This window comes from Parambassis ranga, chromosome 3, assembly GCF_900634625.1.
Source record: "Parambassis ranga chromosome 3, fParRan2.1, whole genome shotgun sequence".
In the NCBI taxonomy this organism is placed as follows: domain Eukaryota; kingdom Metazoa; phylum Chordata; class Actinopteri; family Ambassidae; genus Parambassis; species Parambassis ranga.
The window spans coordinates 18,961,223-18,984,697 of NC_041024.1; the positions used below are offsets into that span (position 1 = coordinate 18,961,223).

At 42.0% G+C, this 23,475-nt stretch overlaps 1 protein-coding gene and 1 non-coding gene across 3 annotated transcripts in view; both read right to left on the reverse strand.

Moving 5' to 3' along the window:
• Window positions 1-21,872, reverse strand: part of LOC114433209 (FERM domain-containing protein 5-like) — a 47,846-nt gene extending 25,974 nt beyond the window's left edge. For both annotated transcript variants that reach the window (XM_028401649.1, XM_028401648.1), the window contains exon 1: window positions 21,771-21,872. In XM_028401649.1, the coding sequence (XP_028257450.1) occupies window positions 21,771-21,872 (102 nt within the window). The remainder of the gene's footprint in view (window positions 1-21,770) is intronic.
• Window positions 21,873-23,203: 1,331 nt separating this feature from the next.
• On the reverse strand, window positions 23,204-23,275 carry trnah-gug (transfer RNA histidin (anticodon GUG)). Its single transcript has one exon. It is a non-coding gene; the product is annotated as a tRNA-His (tRNA).
• Between the last annotated feature and the right edge of the window lie 200 nt (window positions 23,276-23,475).

Below are 23,475 nucleotides of genomic sequence, written 5' to 3' on the forward strand. Positions count from 1 at the left end.
GCAGCTGAGAAGTAATTAGTTACTGAGGTAAGTCATTTTACAGTAACTTAAAAAACATGTGCTTCTATTGTTGTATTAATGCTGAGTGTTTTAGTGTTGCTAAATATTTTTTTGTTGTACTCATTATCACTATTATGAAAGAAAAGATAAATTACAATAGACCTGTTTTACTCATTTGTTATCTGAAGGCCACAGACGCAGCTGCTGACGTAGGTTTATTATGTTTGGCAAAATACCTGCCAGCTCTGCTGGCTCACATAAACCCATGCAAACAAGGAGCCACTCCTTGGTCAGCGACCTCTGATGTTTGGCTACACTGGCACTTGGGTGTTTTGTGATTAGCATTCTGCAGAAATGTATTGTTTGAACAGGTGCAACCTGACGCACCCAACAGACATAAACCCTCCAACAAATTCTGAGTCGACCCCATGGCGGCACACCTGCCTGTTGGTAGACAGGTACCCAGGGGGCATACCTATCAGGTGCCTGACCCATCTCAGCTGGCTCCTCCTAATGTGTAGGAGGAGCCAGCTGAGATGGAGGAGCCACAAATCTACTCTTAGGCTCACCAAGATTTCTCGTTCTTACTTGGTCTCAGAAAGTAAGCTCAGTTATCCTGCAGTGGAAAATCATTGCAGTCCCTTATATCTTTGATCTTATTCTTTCAGTCATTACCCAGGGTTCATGACTCCAGGTGAGGGCAGAGACACACTCCTTTAAATCAAGAGCTTTATCCATGGCTCAGCTCTTTATTAGAATTCTCTCCAAGAGGAGCAAGTTCTCACAATACCTATGCTGACTACAGCTCACGGCTCATTTGTGAGAAAGAATAGTTTATACATTTTCAGGTAACTAGTTGCATCACATCAGGCAGTAACATGTTACTTTCTAAAGCTTCCACTAATGATCCATTGTTATGGGATGAACAATAAACTTTATATTACTATATTATATATTAGCATCTTTTATTTCTGTATAAGATCAAACTTTTACTGTTCAGCTAAATATGATTTAAGCTACACTGAATTGTGTGATGACTTCTGTCATTTTCTCCTAAATGCACTGGTAAGACCTCAAATTTATTCCACTGTCTCCCAGTTTGTTTGCAATAAATTCACACTGCCATCAGTCACACAGCACAGTGCACACAAATAATAAAAGTGAATTTCATGGTCATAAATATTCTAGTGTAATGCTTGTGAGATGAAAAATCTCTAGTTTAGTCGCATTATATTATTAAGAAAAATGAAAATGGCCGTCAGCCAGTCCACTATTGTGTATACATGTGTTTATAACCCATATGCATAAATGTTATGAACAGCTTCAAGCGTTTTAAATTCTAACACAGCATGATAATCAGCTCTGAGGTGTAGAGGGATCTGGCTGTTTCAATGTAAACAACACAAATGATAAAGTGACAGTTGATCCTGAGGGACACTGACAGTCAAATCATCTTCACAACCTAAGAATGAAACGTCTAACATCTTACATGAGGTGTTAAATAAAACAGCTCCTGTGTCCAAGCAGGTGCCTGCGGGATAAAGAAGCACTATCAAAACTGCTCTTGAGTTATCTTTAGTTTGTGAAGTCTCCCCCACCTGCTGAAGGGCAGCACTCTGAATGTATAACCTTTTCAACTCAGCCTTTAGAGTTTGTCAAATGATCTATTTTAAGATGAAAGCTGGAAAGCTTGAAAAGTGCAAGTTTTATTCCTTCCATTGTCTCTTTAAACACCAAACAAAAGCAGGATGTCATATAACCAGGGTCTCCTTTCAGTCTCTGAAACCTGAAACAGTTTTTGAAAGGAAGACACACACACACACACACGCACGCACGACACTGAGAGCAGAAGAAGCCTCAGGATCAACTAATGACAGGCCAGGGCATGAACACGGACAGAAGGGTCAGTGTGTAAAGAGCACTGCAGGATGCAGAGCATATCTCTCCTCTACTGAGGAGAAAACAGATCATTTTATGGACCGAGGCAATTTTATATGTGTTTCCTACCAAATCAAAGCACCCCAACAGAGACACAGCCAGCTGTCTATTACTCAGCATTTTATAATAAAAGTACATCCTCCAATGTGGTAATGTGGAGCCTATCACATTAAAGTCTATAGCATCTAAGTGTTAGCAGGTGCAGCAATTTCAACATTCACTGAGAACACATTCATTTCCCAGATTGGCACCAGTGCCTTAAAATGAGTTCTGTGGTCTTTCATTGCCTTTCTTTGCTGCTCCGGTTGTCCTCCAGCTCTGAGTTACTGCTAATCTCCTCAGATAACTACACGAAAGTCTAGTCACATCACGTCAATATATTCAGACTGCTGGATTCCATTAGTGAAAGAGCTTCTGAGGAGCACTCATCACGCCTGCCTGGCAAAAGTTAAAAAAACAATTAGCACAAGTGTAGGAGCTGAGAATTTTATTAAAGAAGTACATTTGCAGTTGTGAAACACTAGTGAGAAAGTTTATGTTCTAACACACTGTGAGAAGAAAGTTTTCCAGTCAATAACATATGTAGGGGGAGTACTGTCTGAGGAAATAGGCCCCTTGCTTCATGCAGGCAATGCAATTTCAAATCTATATGCTAGGCTGGGCTAAACTAACAACAGCTAGCTCCATCCTTATGCAGTGTTTACATACACAGAGGTGAACCTCTAACTTATATCACAACAAGAAAGCCTATATGTGTCCTTGACTGTTCACCTGCAGTCCCAGCAGCCTCTCTGTGCACTGCCACAGACTGATGAAAAACCAACAACTTCAAACACACAGTGTTTGCTGGTGGTGTACACAATCCCAGTGCCCTGCAAATATCCATAGAGTTTCAAAGGGAGCCAGAAAATGGATTATGCTGAGTCATTAAAAGCCAACTCAGCTGCAAGACAGCAAAGTGTGTCAGCCAGAAATAAACACATCCAGTAGTCTTCAGCTGACTCAAGGCAATGCACAGACAAATTACACACAGCCATGGCTTACAATATTACACCTGTCAGTTACACCAAGGATTCCTGCATCCACGGTGAAAAACAAGTGAAAAAAAATCAATCTTATAGAAAGTAGAGTAAAATATTTAAAAGTGATTATTTCCCACATGTTTGCAGAACATAGAACAATTGAGAAGATAGTTAATGTCTCACTTTCTTAAAACATATTATTGTTGTTACCTGCTGTTCAAGTCTTCACAGGTGAGGAAGCCCCGGCTCTATTAGTGCCAGAGGCAAACAGCAGCCTATGACAGGAACAACACTGCTGCAGCATTCAGAGCGCCGCACAGAGCAGCAGAGACAATTAGCTGCAGAGCTGCAGAGACTCTCCGAGCCCTGGGAGGACAACCAGGAGTCGTTCTTATTCATGTCACACGGCCCTGAGCTCAACAACACGCTCCTCACAGACAGACCAGGCTGTCGGAAAAGGGGAAAAGGATGGGCTGTGATTCTGTGTTTATGTCTGGGTCCCACAACAAAACAGGTCAAGGAGGGGATGCCTTTACATCAGCGTCATCACAAACAGGTTTTCAGTCTTTACAGATTAATGTTGGTATACTTGCCTTATTGTCGCTGTAGCTTGCCCCTTACCTTGTAAAGCTTTTATTTGCTATTCAACTAACATTGCTATTTTACAAGGCTGTCACAGTAAGGCTGAAGACCCAAGCACAGCTTGAGACAGGAGGTCGGCCTGAATGTAGCTGCAGGTCAGACAGGAGGATTTTACATTTAAAGACAGAGTCAGTCTGGCTCATTTCACCGGGCACTGCCAGCTGCCCCAGTGTGAGCTAAGCCTCTTCTGAGGGCACATGCCCAGCTAAACTCAGCAGCCAGTGCCAGCTTCCTGTTGTAGGGCATTGTATGCAGTGCTAACATGGGCAAGCAGCAACCTCTGCAAGCGTCCAGTACAACTGGAGAGAAGGCAGACCATCCCCCTGAGTATCTGTTATTACTGAGATGCAGAATTGAAGGCCATAGAATAGGTGCCAGCCCCCTGTATGTCTCATTTAATGTCTCATTAATATTCCACATTAAATGAACGCTTGATGGATTGATTACTTATGCTTCACTTGAGTAAGAGCAATGCAATGAATGATAATGTACTTTATACTGTATATGAATATCTTTAGGGCACACTGGCTTTCACTGGCAATATGAGGAATAAACTTTTCTACTCTACTGAATATTTAAATTTAAACTTTAAACTGATTTTCCTTCTCTTCATTCGAATGTGGTGCTGCGAGTGCATAGCTGAGGAGTGAGAGTGAATATCCCATTGAGACAACACTTCATTTAGGAAAGACACTTCCAGTACAAGTCTTTCAATTAAAAGCTCCAGCACCTCAGACAATCGTGTCTGCTGTGCACCGAGGTAGAGAGAAAGGCAGCCTTAAATGGCAGCTGCCTGCTGAGCCCTCACGTGTTGCCAAGCCTCTAACACAATGGACCTCATTTCTCTGCATGCACCACCGGATGACTGACAAACTGTTTATGCCCATAACAATAACGTCTCCACGGCCATCACTGTTTCATTAGAAGGGTAACAGTTAATATATGCAGTTGAGTACACCTGACAGGCATGTGTGTCTAGTAAACATGGGGTGCATTGAAAAAAAATAGTGTGAGGTCTGATTTAGAGCTGCAGAGTTTGTTAGCAGCAGTCAGGGTTAAACATTCATTACTGCCCCTCTGCTTCAAAATTGAAAACATGTCAAATGAACAAATGATGTGCTGTTTGGAGTGAAACAACGCACCAGACTGTGAGTCAGTCTGTTCAACCAAACATAGATTAAATGAGAGAAAATTGGGTTTTGAGGCCTTGGTATCATTATTAGACTCTGTAGAGCAATTATTGATCCTCTGAGTTGGTAATTGACTTTCAGATGCATTCTGAATGACTTAGCCTGAAAGATAGAGATACAGATTGCCCTAATACACAGGAAACACATGATCATGCATACGTGTGTTTTTAGATATCAAACCATGCTGATTGGTGGAAAATCAGCGGCCTTTAAACTAGGCTTGTGCAAAATCGTATCGTGTGCAATTAATCGTCAGAATAACTGTCACCGATTAATATTTGCCACTTATCGATTACGGCGATTAGTGGTGTTTCGTCATGATGACGCATTTTTGTGTGAGACATACACTCACCATCACCCTCAAGCGCACACATGTGAGCCCACAATAACAATAATGGCGGAAGACAGTGGTATTCAGTTAAATGATGCGGAGCAGCATGTTCCTAACAGAGGTTCAACGTCTGTCACCATAAGCCGGAGCACAAAGAAAGCCGAAGAAAGCGCGACGAGGCCACAACGCCGGCTACAGCTGTAGTGTATAGTGCCGTGCATGCATACGCGACATGCATTAGGTGTGAAGCATGGAGCGTTGGTTGTTGCCATAGCAACTGGATGTTTGCTCGGATCAAAGGAGAAGCTGCCTCCCGATCAAGATAGGAAAACATTACAACAGCGAAGTCTCCTCCAGCAGATATCGGAAAGAATTCCACTCAGCCGAGAATCCGCGATACGTTTAGTCATTGTGCTCCTTACGACCAAACTAAGCGCTGGAAGAACGTAACGCAGGTTGATTTGCACACACATACATTTAAATGTGGTTGTTTGTTTGTAATGTTTTTTCTGCTGCTGCTCTACAGTACGAGTGAAAACATGCACTAGTGTGTGACATATTCCAGTCACAGGTTCATTTGCACAGACAGATTTTTTTTAACTTTAATAATCACTGATGTGACTTTTCTGAACTTATTTGTCCTGTTTAATCTTAATGTTAATATGCACTGCTTTGTGACTTAAGATGAGAACATTTGAAGGACAAAGTTACTTTAAACGTTTGCTTCATTATTACTTTGAAACAGTTTGTGCATTGTGCATCTGTTATCAATACATATTTCAAACATGGTTGGTGCCTAATCACTACTCACCAGCTTAACCTGTTAGAATGAATAGTTAACTTGACTGATGATTTGTCAGTATCAATTCAGAACAATGTGGCGATTTAGAGTCAAAAACATGTAAGTGCAATTGTCATCAATTAATTGTCAAATTAATCGTTATCGGCTAAATGCCACAATTAATCGTGATTAATTTTTTTGCCTATATCGCCCAACCCTACTTTAAACGTCACATAAATCAACCAATAGGCTTTCTAGTCTGTGTATGCTTCAGCCAGGATACAACGAGGTTCCTGTAGATGTTTTGACAACAGCAGCCTGTTGTTTTCACACTTTCAGTCTTTGTGCTAAGCTAAAAAGCTAATTACTGCAATTTACTGCTGGGGGCTGCAATTTTGCAAAACTGCCCTAATAGAAGTCTTTACATGGCAAATGCTGAGGTAGACTAGACACACGATTACATACATTTTTGTGTATTTCATTGGATTTTTAGATTTCGTGTTTGTGAAAGAATATTTTTGTAAACTAATAAAATCTCTAAAATCTCTAAAAATGCATAGCAGGAAACTGAGCGGGAAACATCTTCTAGCCAATCCCCATTCAAAGTGACGCCCTTGGATGAGAATAATATCGCTGATTAATCACTTACTAAACAACGGTCAACCACAACAAGAGCAGGAATTCACAATAAGCACTTTCAAGGTGGTTCATTCCCATAAGAATAAATTAATGATTCATCCAAGTGTTCAGGTAGAGGAGTAAGAAGCTGGTGTCAGGCATTTCTGCAAAGTCAGAGCTGACTAATTAATGAGTGACAAGAGCCATTTAATCACCCCAAGGCAGAGGAAGAAAGATGTGAACTTTTGTTAAGTCATCATACCAGGACAAAACTTTTCAAACAAATTTGGACACAGCAGACGTCAGATCCGACTGGGTGATCTGCTGCAACCATAGGTGCTCTTTATAAGCCTCCACATACCCTCATCGTGCAGTTCTCCGAACACCCCTTCTTCTTCGTCTACTGCCGGATGATCCCGCCGCCACAGTAACTTGTGTTTCCACCTAACTCTTTCCCCAGCATCGTCTGCTATCACACCAACTAACTTCATGTCCTCCTTTAGTTCTCTGACCACACCTGACCTGCTGAAATTGGCACACCAGTGTAAATATTAATTACTACAATACATTCATTTATTAACTTAGTGTTAATGTTAATTGATAAGTCACTGTGGATTCTGACATCTGGCTTATTAATCATTTTAAAGATGCATGTCTTTGTAAAGTGATGTCAAACAGGTGACATTCCATTAATTGGAAATTAGCCCCATATTCCACAGTTAAGACCCCTTCACTGACCCAGCATGTAGAACTGGGGGAGTGTGAAAAGCTTTTCAGGGTGAACCTAATGCTGCTGGTATGACAACAGTGTCCGGCTGTCATATCTATTCGCAATCATTGATTTAAATCTTTTAAGTTTTTTTTTTTTATAATACGATGATATGGCAGCAGCAACCAAATTACTGTGGAGCTACAGTAGCTCATGAATTAGCTGACAACATGGTGAGGGAGCAGGTGGGCAGTGCTACTCTGGCCTTTCTGGATACCACAGGGTTAGATTATGATTCATTGCACCACAGCAGCGGCCTCGAAGGGCAAAAACGCAGGCATCAGGAAAATGCACAACAATTCTTACTACAATGACACAGAGCACAGAAAAAGCAGCTTTGTAATTACACGTGGTGGTTTGCATGAAAGAATGTTTAAGAAGCTGTGGCACTAAATCAAGAAATAATCCTGATTATGAGTGAATAAATAATTGCCACCAGTCTATCTAATATATCTCTCATCCGTTTTTCTCCCTGTTTCTCTCTTCCCCTCCTCTGCCTTGGCAGATTTGGATCAACCTCACCTCTCATTCTGCTGCGTTACACTCCACCTCTGACAATTTATACATTTTTAATTCCTTCCACTCAGAGCAGATATGTGTGCTGACTTCACAATTCATGTTTTAGATTTGTTCTAAAATGTACCTGAATTATATAAGACTATGGTTAAGGAGGTGCTCATCTACAGCCAAGTGAGTCAGTTTTCTCTCACACCTCAAACCTTACCTCTTCTGCTCAAGTCACAGCTCACCTGATACTTATCTCATCCGTCCAGAACTATCTCCTCTTAGTGAGACCCCAGGGTCTGCAGCAAGCTGACACACATAAATGTTCAGTGGCTGGGGGACCAAAGTTAGAGCGAAGAGAGTTCAGTCAGGCGGCAAGGTGACTTTGACCCCAGCTGAAACAGGAAGTACACAAGGCCTTCTGGGATACTCTGTCCTGTCTGTGTCAGTAATGGCAATGTGATGAATGATGTAGCTGAGGGACATGGTGGACCTTTCTCCACATTCACGACCCTGAATAAACCCGTCCGGCTGTCAGGTACAGCGGTTAAGAAAAGAGGAATCGTTCATGTTAAAGTATGTAAGTGACAAGCCTGACACTAATGAACCATTAGCGACCTCATCCTCTGTGCATGCGCACATCACAGCCAGCGGTAGTTACGTTGCTTTCAGATGGCCATCTATCACAGAAATCCACAGGGACCAGGCCCACTGAAAACTGGGTTAACAGAGACAGTTAACCCCATTTAAATAGTGCCAAACATTTTAAGAACTAACCTTCCCCAAGGCAATAGACAAACTGGGGTAGAGACAGCTCAGAGTCTCAGAAGCACCGAGCAATAACACCTCCAATTTACAGTCATCTGGTATCTGTTATTATTTTCTTCTGTGTATGCCTGTTTATGTGTGTCTTCATTATATTGCTTCAAATTGCTTCACTTACTTCTGCTATTATTTTCATCAAGTAATGATGAAATAATTATAGACTTGTTTGACTGAAACACAGTTAAAATGGCTATAATGGATTATAACCCTTTGTCTCAAAATTAAGGAGGTACAGCCGGAACAGGTTTAGCACTGCAATAGTTGGGGCACCTAAAAATAAACACAAACTAAAATGGATAAAGAATTTAGTTATCTGTCTTTTACTGCTAGTGTTCCTGTTTTTATATTTTACAATAGATTCCAAAGAAAAAAGTCTATATGGAAATACAGTGAGTGCGTCTTATCAAACCGTAGTATGTACGGCCATGAGTTCAGAATGAGGGCTTTTGGCATGCGCAGCAGAGTGTGTGTGTGTGGAGTCACTGTTGGGCTGCTGCAGAGCTTGGCCAAACACCAGCCTGACGACAGCAGTTGGAGAGTAGTGATGTAATAATCTTGTTGCCATGGAGACCCATTGTTCCCTAGCATCTCCAAAAATTCAAGGGCGGTGGAAAGTCACCAGGCTGGCTGGCTGGCTGGCTGGCTGGCTGGGACACAGCGCTGCTGTGACGAGATGATACATAGGGACTAGTGCAGCTAGACATCAGAGCGGACTTCACTCACATATCATCAAGCTGATGTATGAAGTTAATGGTAGATGGCAGTTTTACACTAATCCTGACACACTAATGTATGTACATTCTGATTCATAATAAAACACACACATTTGCAATGAAACTGCTGTAGATTATTTTGGAGCTGGACTAGTCATTCACTAAGTCTCCCAATGAAACAACTGCTTGCACTTTAGTTAAGAAGCAGTTTCGAAGAATATAGAAAGCCTCCACTTTATTTGTGTTTTAGTGTGAACTCACAACAACAACCTGTCTGTGAAGTGCTGAAGAATTCTGCCCTAATTATTAATTATTATTATTAATATGATATGATATGATATTTGTGATCCATGAGACTAAAGAGAGACATCAAGATTTGAGAAAGTGGCAGTGAGGGAAAGACAACAATGAAGAAATAAAGAAGAAAGGAGCTCTATCCTCTGCATCTCATCATTAGTTAAAGCCTGAGGATTGTTCCAGATCATGCAAATGAAGTGGTGTCCTTACTCTGATGTCTGAGGCAACCAACCAAGCTCAGGAATTTAATTAGGTGTCTGTTTATATTGAAAATAAGTAGCATGTGTAAGTATTTCAGATGTGAATCATGCATTTTACAGAAAGTTGCGAGTTAATTAAGAATGTGCTCATTATATTCAGCCTTGTCCTAAAAAAGCAGTGTGATAAGCTCGAAACTTCACATTCAAGGAACCCAAACAAGTCTTGTTGCCATTTGTATTCAAGATTTTAAAGATACAACTTGCACAAGTTAGGAGATCCTCCCACATTTGTAATATTACAGTGTAATACATTCAGTATGGCTGTCAATCTGTTGTATTGTGAGAATCAGTTTAATCTGGGTAAGTCTGCCTGGAAACAGAGTTATTAAAGAGCTTTAGGGATAAAGTAAAACTCAAAAGCAGATAGAAGGCAGACTTTTGTAGATGTAATAAGATGTAATCATTTCTCCATGACAGGTTCTTGAGAGGTTCTTGTGAAAAGTGTAGTCAGCTGGAAACCTTCCAAACACTTTTAAATGAGCTATCTGCCTCATAGGAAGATTAAGTGCATGCCCCCCCCCCTCTCACCTGTTCTGAAAGGTCTGATTTTTAGACATGGTACAGAAATCACATCATGGCTGAGAGCCAATCTGATCAATGAGATTTTCTGTGGACATCCAAATACATATTTCATACCGCCACCACTGGAGCTGCCGGTGGTTGATGAAAAACATGTCTGGGAAGGATTCACTGCCTGCAGTGGTGCTGATGACATGCAGGAGGAAAGCATGTGCTGTGTGTGTGTGTATGTGTGTGTCTCGGTTTGTCTCACCTGAGTGACACACAAAAAGCAAATCTAAGTGAGATCTAATAATTTGATTTCTGATTTCATTCAACATTTAAGTTTGAAAAAAAATGTTTAAAAAGTTAAATACGGTAAAAAACACGATTCACGTCGATAACTTTTCCACTGTCAGAGAAATGCTTGGCTTATAAACATCCAAAATACCAACTTAATTTTAACACAGACCGGTACTCTTACAAAATGCCTGCAGCTATATCTTGGGGAGATCAATCCATCTCTGTGACTCATTCTCTTGCTGTCCACCTCTCTGAGAGCCATAAAGAAAGAAGAAAGCGCTCCTACAGCGAAGGCAGACCTGGGATGCTTCTGTCTTCTTCTGGGTTTGGGAAACACTACACAACATAATCTGTTACCCAGTCTGCTCACTCACCACACTGATCACCATCCCAGAAGATGGTGAAGAAACTAAGTCAGTCAAATATCAGAGACGAGCAGAGCAGAGGAAACAAAAACATAAAGACAGGAGGAAAGACAGCAGACAAATCTTGTGTTTGTGTATATATGGAGGAGTGTGAGAGGGGACACAAGAGACAGGAAGAAAAAAAACGAGAGCTCTTTGGCTGGCACTTGACAGAAGTGCACACTGTTGTATATGGAAGTGAGCCGATGATGACTACAGTTACCCACAGTTAGAGAGGGGATGAGCCAGAGTGAGTTAGAAAGGAGTGCTTAATATTCCACGCACACACAGTTGCTCCACTATAGCAAGAGTTTAAAAATAGACCGCAGCAGATTTGTGGACTGAGGAGCTGAGCTAAAAAGAGAGGTGCAGTCACATATGAAGAGGGGGATCCAGACTGGTCTGGAGGAAGAGAAGGGAGAGGAATTAGTTGGCATGTACAATATTAGTAATGAGAACTATTTACTGTGTCTTCATGATTAAAAACAGAGAATGGAACAATGCATCCCTTGGTTCCAGTCTTTATGCTGTGCTAATCTATGCTATTTTCACTGCCTGAACCTAGATTATCAAATATGGCTGTGCTCTAATGAACTGAGTGCATTTTTAATATTCACAGCATATATAAAGAGGAAAATATTTTAAATGTGTAAAAGCATCAGCATCACTGCATCAAGCCAACAAAAGGCATGGATGTCAGAAATGTTTTGTACAGTACAGAAAAATCAGAGTTGCTCCATTTAAACGGATGAATGTCAACAGTGTCTTTCTTCCAAAGCCTTGTTAAAAATTAATAAGCCTCCATACAATTCACGTAACTGCTGTTTCGCCCTTCTCCAAGCTGAACTCTTAAACCCTTTTCACATGCGACTAGTATTACCTGGGGGCCTCTAGCAATTTGTAATAATTGTGGCAGTTGTCTGTGATCTTAATCCCATGTGAAACAGCCGTCTGAAAGATTGAAGAGGTTTGGTTTACTCCTGTTGCTATAAAACAGTCACTCTGGAGCAAGTGGAAATCTGTGTCACATGATTTTTTTTAAAGATTTTGAAAGACAGAATGAGATGCAGCTGTTTAATTTTGAGACAATAAAAAAGACGGACATTTGATCTGTGTTATTTTCTTTCTATCCATTAATCCAGTAATCAAGTGAGTGAGAGAGAGATCTGAAAAACAAGTGCTGATTAGTATGTACGGTAGCTGAGTGTGAAGTGTTGAGGGTGTATATCACCAGTCATGTAACAATTATGCTGTCTTCTGTGTTTCTTTATTCAGCTGCAGTAAAATGCTGAAATGCTGAACAGAAACATTTCAGAGCTTTATACTGGATTGACGTGCCTCGTCCTCCTGGTTATGAGTAGTCTTAACTCTTACCTGACAATCTAGTGCTGAGAAATGCAACCAGTGAGTCAATATACAATACATATATCTTTATATGTCCAAATAAAAACCTTTCGGTGTCTGTGTCCAGTGATCAGGTCGCTGAGGCCTCCGCCCGAGCTCTGGGTAGTAGTGACCAAAAGACTGAGATTACAAATACAAGCAGCCGAAATAAGTTGCTTTCGAAGGGAGGCTGGGCACTTTCTTAGAGACGGGTGAGGAGCTCAACACCTCGAGAGGAGCTTGGAGTAGAGCCTCTGCTCTGCCTCCTGGGCGCCTCCCTGTGGAGGTGTTCTGGGCATGTCCCACTATGAGGAGACCTATGAGGCTGGCCTTGGAATGCCTTGGGTTTCCCCTGGAACAGCTGGAAAAAGTGTCCGGTGAGAGGGAAGTCTGGGTGTCTCTGCTTAGACTGCTGCTCTATATAAAACCTATAGCTGATGCCACAGAAGGTTCGTCCACCTTCATTTACAGTCTATGATTCTGACTTCTACTTCTACTCTAGGCCTGGCCTGAAGATCCAGCCAGAGGAGCACACCTTCATCCCACATGGCAGCACAGACAGTACCGCACACAGTCTCAAGAGACAACAAACAAGACAGCTACAACACATACACACATACCACAGACCGCAGCACATGGACTGACCACACAGAAGGAGGGGCTCTAAATTAGCCAACATTATGAGCTGCATATACAGTGTCCATAAAACAGTGAGACCACTGCACATTCTGAGGCATGTGACTCACAGACCGGACTGACAGATTTGAAATCTGCAGGACATTGGAAGGTCTCTGCTGATTTGATCTCTATAATTTTGCATTTCCATTTTGTCTCTCTGCCGCAGAACAATTAGCAGACACAGTGTCAGCCGAGTGTAGAGTTGGAGTCATTACAGTTATCTTTATGGTATAAAATCTCCACTTCCTCTTTTCCAATGTAATCCCTCTTCCTGGAGCCTTTGCACATGCACATACACACACACAGAGGATACTGTTTTCTCTAATGTGCAGAGCCAGCAGGCAGACCAACAGGACGTCAGCATCACAGTGTAATTAAAGCTTTTTGTCTTTTGTTTATAGGGCACCAAACTCACACTGCAGAAGCCACACAAAACCGACAAAAACTTTGGAGCCATCTCTTTTTAATGCAGGCATTCACATTAGCATTTGAAAATCAGGTAAGTATGTGAACTCTTTCTTCTGCAACAACACACACACAAATACACAGGAAACACACAAATACACAGGAGACACACACACAGTGACAATTAAAAGCACCTGATTGAAAACATCATTAGTATGGTGATTAAATTACCAACTGTTGAAACTAAAAGAAACAGCTCATGAATAAAACGTGACCAATGTGGGAGCAAAAATCACAACAGAATGATTTCTAAGTTCAGTGACGCCGACATCAGCCTGCACAGAATCACCGCTGTGCCTCCACTCATCCTTTCCAGTGACATCCTCAACTTCACAGCAAGCCCCTGCCTCTCCCAAACACGCTGTGTCTCTCCTTTCAAGTCTGACATAAAAGGAGTGAGGAAAAAAAAAGGAAGAGGAGTGCCAGAGAAGACTCCAGTGAGAACAAGAGATCGCTCTCTCTTATTTCTGTAAAGCCTTAAAGATTTCCCGCTGTAAAGCCTGCGCTTGGGTGAGAAGGATTTCTCTGCCAGTAGGATATCAACCAGTGTTGAGAGGCTGGCTAATACACATCCATTCTGCTAATCTTCAGAGCTCCACTGGCGCTGAATAAGATGGTGTACTGTACCTCTAACACCTTCCTGCAGCAGGGCCAAATTCTGCAGATGGAGTAGTGACAGAAAGCACTAATTGAGAGATGTGTGAAAAGACGTGAGACACACAGACAATTACAAAGAACTAAAGAAACATCCATTTCCTCACATTTTCCTTCTGGGCCTTCTCAGTCCCATGGTAGTCATACTACATAATCCCTGAGCTGAAGCTGCCCCCATACAAGCAATGGGGTGATTTAGGTTTGCTGGGTACAGTCTGGCTGCTGCTCAGTTCCCCACATTAAACCGTAATCTTCTTGATGCCTCCCAAATATGACAGGAAAATTACTTAATTATGATTCAGTCCAAAAATTAAAACGAGCCATAAAGGGGAGTTCTATTCACACCCTATGCAGTGCAGAAAATCTGCAGTGCCGATCGTTACCATTTTAATTAAAGTGATGAAGCTCAGGTTGACTCAATGTGCTTTTGACCTATTCTTCCGCAATCATTTCCTTATGAGTATGTTTAGAAATGAGCGCCCTGGTGTGTCGGCAGGCAGCAGACAGGCTCCTCCTGAACACCTCCCTACAGTGCAGAGCTATACCCACATTTTTATTCCTACCAAAGCTTCAAAGGCATCAGCAAAGACACTTCCACTCCCTGAGAGACTTATGTCCTCCACACAGAGAACATTCACAGTGTGCAGTATTGGTTGGATTATTTTTATTGTCTTACTTTGAAACTTTTGTGTGCCAGAAAAATAAGGTTGGTCTTCATAAAGCAAGGCGCCATGCTGCTAGCGTGCATGGATAAAAACCCCTGAGCACCACCTGCAGAGCCATGACAAACTTTTAAATGCTTAACACTGACTATAATGTCTAGCCTGCAGTGAAGTGCCTCTAGCATCCTTATTGCTGTGTCACATATAGTATGTCTTTGCTGTGTCGTCTACCGGTGTCAGGTTCACCCAGGGTGAGCTCATTAATCTGCTCAGCTGGTGTTACTGGCTGAGAGAGGACAGACAGAGAAGACGAGGAGAAATGAAAGTGAAAGGAACAAAGAGGGGATTTTGTGGAATTTCGGGGCCAGCCAGGAGACAAAGAGAAGAGGGATGAAAGATACATCAAACAGGTTGAGAAAGACAGATAAAAAGAGAGAAAGACTAACCAAACTATGGCTCATTTGGATGATCTGTATAGAGCAAACAAAAAGACATGAGCCAAATTCTTCTGTCTCTGTATATATCACCTCATCGAGCATCTTACCGTGTCAGAGACCGGCATTAAAACTGCTGCTACCTCAACCTCAAGGACAGAACTTCAGCCTCCTTTGAAATTGAAGTTAGACATAAAGTTAGAGGGGAACTGGTGAGCACTGAAGCACTGAGCTCACTTGAAAGCAAGCGCAGAACTATTTTTTTTAAATTCTTACAGGAAGTTCCGAGTATGAATAAAAATGTGCAGTTACAAATCAGTTTGTCGGTAAATTCAGACTGCTTTGAAAAATGTGCATAATTAGCAGTACAATCGTCCATCAGTATCTTCTGAGTATATTGAAAATGACACATTATGTGGTGCTCTAATTTGACATTAATTGGAATTGGTATCAGCTGACTATAATCCTCTAATTGCTCTTTGCCATGCAGTGGCTCACTCTGTCCTGGTTCCTATGAACCTATTACATAACTGTTAGCCTGGATGCATAAGGGCTGTGAGGAATCCAACATGGCAAAAAATCCCATAACAGTGTATATAATACCACAGTAATATAACACTGTAATGTATATATCCAGATTTCCCTGAGGGACCTCCCAAAGGGATTAATAAAGTATATTCTATTCTATTCTATTCTATTCTATTCTTCTATTCTATATTATGACCAACACCATCAGTCAGTAGGGAGAGGGCAGGTGCCCCGTCTTCACTGGCATCATATATAATAATATTACCATAGCCAACAACTATATGTTGCAATCTGAAGGCACACCGAAGCCCAGGGAGCTGATCCCACCATTTCTATACATTATAGATTAGCATGTTATTCAGCAGGGGGCTTTCACATCAGAAAGACATGTCTGTAGCAGATTGTAGCAGGGCAGGCGCACAGTTGGCAGCGAGGCAGATAAGCAAAAGCTCCATCTAAAGCACATCCTACTTTTCTTCTATATTAATCCCCTACCAGTTAGAAATAAGTCTACTTAGGGGACCAGCATTCCCAGTCTGATTATCATGGGCCAAACCCTCTGCACGCTCGGAGCCACAGACTGCGTGGATGTCACACATGAAATGTGTATTAGTCTGTTGACTGTCTGTTGAGTGCTGTGCTGAACCTTCAAAGGGAAGGCTGCCTGAACGTGCTCTTTTTTTAGCACTACCGAAGGTGCTATGTGTAGCGCCATGAGCTGTGATGTGAGAGCAAAGCAGTTTCTCATTGTTAAAATTTAAGACGGAGCATATTTTAAAAATTACCCATGTAGCTCCTTAAACCAAGGAGCATCCAAGTCCAAGCAGAGTTCTGTTATCTGCTGCTGAGTGGATCCAGCAGAGCTGATCAAAGATACTCTGACAACAGTAAGAACAATGATGTGTTGATTCAGAGAGGGCAACCTAAGGCATAAGTTTTCTATTGACTGAACAAATTCCCAGATATTTTAGGACTTCGCTCGATACTGTTTCTTTCACTGATACATGCAAATGTCTGAATAAATACACAGGGCATCCATTTGACATCACAGGATGTGGGTGTCACTGTGGTCACACCCACTGTTTTTTGCATCTTTTATTTCTTTTTTGTAAGTGTTGTTTTAAAAACAGCCATAACAATGAGCTTTTTATTGCTTAAAATAAAGGACGATCAGCTATTCAGACGTGTTTTTTTATTATTATATTTTTGTTTGTTTCTAATTAGCAGCCATGCTGCTGCTTGTCTGAGTAAGAAGCTGGATTACTGTAAAATCACATCCCTGCCTCCCCCTTCAGGATGGACTTTTTGAGTTCTGCCCTAATAACCAAATGTTACACATGGAACTGAACTTTTCTGATAAAATGTCATCATGTTGTACTTTTACACAAATTTGAATTAAATTTCCTCAGCGTATGAATACAACCTGTATTATTTTTAGGGTCATGACCTTTGACCTGTGATGTAATCAGAGAAGCCAGGTAAAGAAGTGTTTTTAAAATTTAAAGAACCTCCAACCTGAGATGCTGCACTCACAAAAATGGGACAACTGGATGCATAACAGAGCCTCTGTCACAAAGCACAGAAAAGAGTTCTAATCCAAACCATTTGTTCACCTGAATCCCCTTTGACAAGTACCTAGATTAAACTGCAATGTATCAAGAAGGAATCAATGATTTTGAAGGGTTTGAGGATGATTTATATTCTTGTCAACACCAGTAAACAGCAGTAATTTGACATCTGATTTATAGCTACGACAAACCAGAACAGAACAGACTCTTGCATGTATGAAAACAAAATATGCTACAACCTCTGTTCCAATTTTAGCAGAGTGCACCACAAGGAAAACAATATGAGTGCAGAGAGACCACTTTAGAGACAAGAGCAACCTATTTCAATAATGCATTCACAACACAAATGAGGCGAGGTCCTTCCAAGTTTTGCATTTGGCTCCAAAAGAACAGTCTTAATTTCATTAGTGAGCTATAGAGGATCTGAGCTGCTGCCAGGTGACTGAACCACTTACTCACAGTGATGAGGTACAGCTCTCTGCATCAGTGCTATTCCACCATTCGTTCTGCTGATATACATCATTTGCTTCATGATAGGAATATCAATCTGGAGCAAAGAGCCACAATATTTACAGCTAAACACACGAGCTGCCCTCTGAGGGATATTTGATTAGATGCACACAGCATGTGTGAGCTTTCAGTGTCAGACTGTATGTTCCTATAGTAATGTCATTAAATGTAACTCAGATGCAAGTGACATAGTGGTGTTTACTATTGCTGCTGAGCCAGTGCTGATTAACAGGGTTGTTTGACTAGACTCTATGACAACACAATTCAAAGGCAGCCTGGGTATAACAGCCAAACAAAACACAGAGCTAAACAATCTGTTTTTGTGCATGTTTAATTACTGTGATTAATTTGACTGTAAAGTGTGATCTGCATAGATATTAAATAGTTCATGACTGCTCAATGTGCCACGGCTAAACGCAAGCTACCCAAATAATGAAATACACCGGGGATGGCAAGATATTTAATCTATATTCTCCTCTCTTTAAATTTATCACTCTGTCACAAACACGTCAGCACTTTCTGTACCCTATACAGTTACGATGCACTGACGCTCACCAGCATTCTGATCCTGTCTGTCCCACCAAAGGAGCCTCTTCCACATTTTCTCTGCAGTTAAACATCAACACAGCACCTTCACATGATAGCTGTCTGTCTAGCTTATTTCCATACCAATTAACCCCTTGCTCAATTTGCCGCCTGAAGAGACAGATGTGTGCATCAGTTTCAGACTGAGGCTTATCGTTCTGAGGATGACCTGTGGATGAGATGCCTGTGAGTGTCCTGAAGGGCAGAATCATGTTGAAAGAACAAGAACGATCAATGAACATGAGCACTGCAGATACCTCAAAGGTTATGATATTATCAGCAACAATGTCATCTGTGGGTGAATGAGCAATGGATGAGATAAACGAGCTGTTAAAATATGATTAGGCCTGGAAAAACAGACAGGTGAAGACAAACAGGAACACTGGACTTGCCCTGGTTGTCTTTCTTCCTCATCATGCTGCTTTTACACTGAGGTATTTCTCCTCTTTGTGAAGGTCACATCTGCCATCACTCTCCAGTGATGTGATTCCACTGTAACAGCGGCAGGTTGAGGTGTAAGCTAATTGCACTAAATGGAGAGTGTGACCCATGCTGAGCCCCGTGAGGGCCCTCTATTCTGGTCCACATCTCTAAGGTGTCCAGGAAAGGACAGCAACCACCCGCCCTCATTTTCAATGAGCCCACAAGGTTGTCATCATCCTGTGCTGAGGTCACTGTAATGTCCTTCAGCCTGAAGAAAAATGATGTGACCATCAGTGTTTAGTTAGCTTTACAGAAGCTTTGTGTAACACACAATTAATATAGCTCCCTAAATGCCATGTTCACACATTCTGATGCTAGAAAACAATAAATGGAGGTGTTGTTGTAAACAATAGACGATTGATTAAGCCGATGATCCTATTTTATGTCTCCGTTTAGACCAGTTGTGCTTCATCAAGGGCCCCACAGTGTGAAATAATGGCATATTTCATTATTTCCCATGCTGGAAATAATGAAATATGCCAATAGAGAGCTAATCCCTCTCAATAGAAGCTCCACAAGAAATTAGGCATTCTGTCCCTGCTGTGTGCTTTCAGTTGCTAAAAGGGTGGCATCAGCATATCTTGACAGCCAAACACTTTGAACCATGCTTGGGTGAAGAAGCTGCTTTAGAAGTCAAGGGGGAACAAGCACAGGCAGCTCTTTGGTAAACACCAGACACACCATGTCTTTTCAGATCAGACAGAAGTCAAACACTTACAGGGTTTTTTTTCTGTAAAACCGTAACATTAAAACAGAAAAATTGACAAGCTGGCCAGAAGTCAAATGAAGTACAAAGCACTTCTATTTCCTTTAAGATGAATGTGGCAGGAAGATGTGAGGATGAGCTACACGTCAGCATCATCTGACTGCACGCACTAAAAGCCATGAAAACATGACTACATGTATATAACCTTAAAAAAAACTGTTACGCCATTTCTCACTTGTTGGCAATACTTATTTATTCACAGGCAACGTGAAGACAAGCAGGAAAAGACATAAAATCACCATTTTATCTGTCCCCTGGGCGCTGCCACTTTAAGTTGTTAGCCGTTGAAATGCTTGCTTTGCCTTTGCTGTCACATCCCAGAAAAGAGCAGGTGTTGATGGTCTTTGTGTGCTGTCATCTCTAATTCAGCAGCGGTGGAAAACCCATCAAATAATGAGCATCAAACACAGCTCAAACGACCACGTTAGAAGATGCACGCAACAGACTCATCTACACATACACACACACACTTTTATGTGCTACAAAGCAGGTAACGCACATTAATCACTTACTCTAACTCCTGCGCTCTCTCACTTAAACAAGCTGTGTGCTTATTGACTTTTGTCACGTCTGGCCTTTATTCATGTCAATAGAGGAATTGATTTTTGACACAATTCAAACTACAAGAAATGCTTTAAACAAGTCTGCAAGGGACTGACTGAGACAGGGACTGGCTGTCTGAAAGACTAGCTGAATGACTAATCCAGTGTGTGCAGCATTAATCAGGTTTAACAACACATGGAAGCCTCTGAATTGAGCTGTCAGATGAACAAGGACACTGATCTGCAGCAGAAAAAAACAGAATCACCTTCACAGCACGATAAAAGCAGACCTGTACCCTAATGAATGTTTACCTGTGTCCAATGATAAACAACAAAACAACTATAAAAGTGACCATAAATTTGAATCTGGGCTTTTCTGCTGCAGCTTTTACAGTAAGTAGCCCGAGGTGGACTCTATAATGGATGAATGATGAAGCATGTGCACCTGCATTATAGTGCACTGTATTGTGTTTTGGCCAGAATGTTTGATACAGTGCATTCAATCATAAAAAGATCAAATAATTTGTCTCATACTCGTCTCATATCATTTAGAGTGGCACAGCTGCAAACAGCAACTCTGCTAGCAGCTTTTGACACTTTAAAAAAGGCTTCATGCTCCCTGCACTTGACTTTTTGAGGCACACAGGTATTATTGAGCGTCAACGATCTGTTTGTCAGTGTTTCCTTTTAAAGGCCGATGCACAGCCATTACTGCAGAATACTGAAGACATGTGGATATTATCAGGTATCACTTATTTTCAGGGTAAAACAGAAACTGAAGAAAAAACAACACCAATCCAAAGTGTCTCTGGGGTCAGCCTGAAGGGCAAACAACTGAGATGGCAGGTGTACCGCCTGCTTTGTTAACACAGTCTAACGTGCATCCAAACAGTAGTCAACCTTCCATGATTGTACACCAAACCCTGCCTGGGCCAGAGATCCTGTCTGATCCCTCCACTGAAATCATTCAAAATCAGATTATCCAGATTAGCTGCATAATGCATTCAAATCGATGCATGCATAAATCTGCAGAAATGACATCAGCTTACACAGAGATGTGTGTTTCAATATTATTCTCTCTGTTGGCTCATGCTGCTGTCAGACAATCCTTGAAATTTGCTACGCAACGCACACACTGCACACAGTCAATATGTCATGTCCACACAGGTAATCTGTGACCAAAGTGACATCTGCAGCCCCGCGGTGACAGACGTCCGACCATAAACACACGGCCGGACGAGCTGAATGGGCCAGAGATAAAATATCTGAACACATCCTGCATGCAGCAGACAGAAGGAGGAGAGAGAGGTGAGCCGGGAAACGTCGATTTACCTGATCACCACAAACGTTACGTGTCAATCGCACGTCCTCCACAGCAAGGTGATTTGAGAAACAGCAAATGTTGGTCCCCACTGACCTGAATCGTGCAGGTGTACTCCGAGTCGTCCAGCAGTCTCACAGTGCAGTTGCATTCCCTGTCCAGACTCCTGATGCTGCTGCTCATCAGTCGGCTCAGCATCTTCTCAATCGTCTGCGAACGGGACCAGAGAGCGGTGCACACAGCACATAGGCTACATACAAGTTTGTCTTCTGTCACGTTAACGCCGTCCCTGTTCCTGGCTCCGACACCTGGTCAGCGGCAGCGACGGTGCGGAAAGGCGGCGGTGGGGCATCGTTTTATCAGAGTGTGAGCGCAGACTGGCCGAGGTGCCGCGTTTCTTCAGTCAGTGAGGGGGGATACAGAGCTGCTGCTGCTCTGTGTGGTCCGGTTAAACTGTCACCCCCTCACCACACCTTCTCCCCCCGTCTCCTCGCCGTTGCCATGCCGCTCTGAAGGCTGCCGTGCTGTTGAATGGGGATTCTGTCAGCCAACGGAGCAGGGACTGAGATGCTGCCTTCACTGAGTTAACGACAGGAGCTGAAATTCCGATAGGCTGCTGCGGGTCGTGACTGCGGCCACATGGTCCGGAATAATAACACAGCGGAGACTGTAGTTCATCAAGTCACACAACAGGCAGACGCGTATGCTGCTCAGAAGTTAATGGATGAACCAAATACACCACTGTAATGTTCCCCAAACAGGCTCCCGACAACTACAGGAACGTCACACCTCAGAGGCCAATCATTGAGCAGATTTCCCAATTTACCACTTTGTTGAACGGTAATATTTTCCTACAGGACGTGAAGGCAGCAACAGATTATTCTTTTTTTCACTGTTGTCCACAGGTTGATTTCCTGCGTAACTGTTTACCATGTGGCCATATGGATGTGGTGAAATTATTGTGTTGACCTTTGTACACGGTAAACTATAACGTGCACATTGAGCTGTGTTAGGACCCTAGTGTGGCTGCGAGGAAGTGGGGAGCAAAACTTATTTTTGTTTAAGCCAGTACTGGACACTGGCATCTGTATAACCGTATTCTGTTGTAATTTGGCCTTTGATTGATTAATGCATCAAAGACTCTGTTGGATCCAATCTGAAAATAAGCCTTTAGTTTCTTCGACTATGTCTCCCTCTGGTGGCGATCAAAGGTAACGGCAACGTAACATTTAAGTACAAAAAGTCTGCAAAAAAGCGACCGTCCTCTTTATATGCCTTGAAAAAGATACTGAATTTATTTGCCCGCTTTCGTGGAGGCTCTAAAAACCTTCATTATATGTATCAAATAGTGCTGTTTTATACTGCGACAAGATGAGCAATGGATGAAAATAATCTACTTCATTTGTTACATTTTGTTGTATTGGCACTTTATGGCACTATTGACACTGAGAAAAACAAAACAAAAAGAAATGCATAGAATTTAAAAAATAAATAAAAATGAGCTCATCTGCCGTGACATTGTCCCACAATGCCGTGACCCGGATTCGAACCGGGGTTGCTGCGGCCACAACGCAGAGTACTAACCACTATACGATCACGGCGAGCTACGATGAGCTGGTGAGAGAACAGTGGCGAAAACGTGGTGTCTTCAGTGTCATACACACAGTCATACACACACTGGTTTCATGTAAACTGAGCTGAGCGGTTACAACTTCCGTGTGATTGCTGGTGCTGGAAGAGATCATCTGTAAGATAATAACACAGATGTATTAATGAAGCCATGTTTAAGATTTAACCTCTA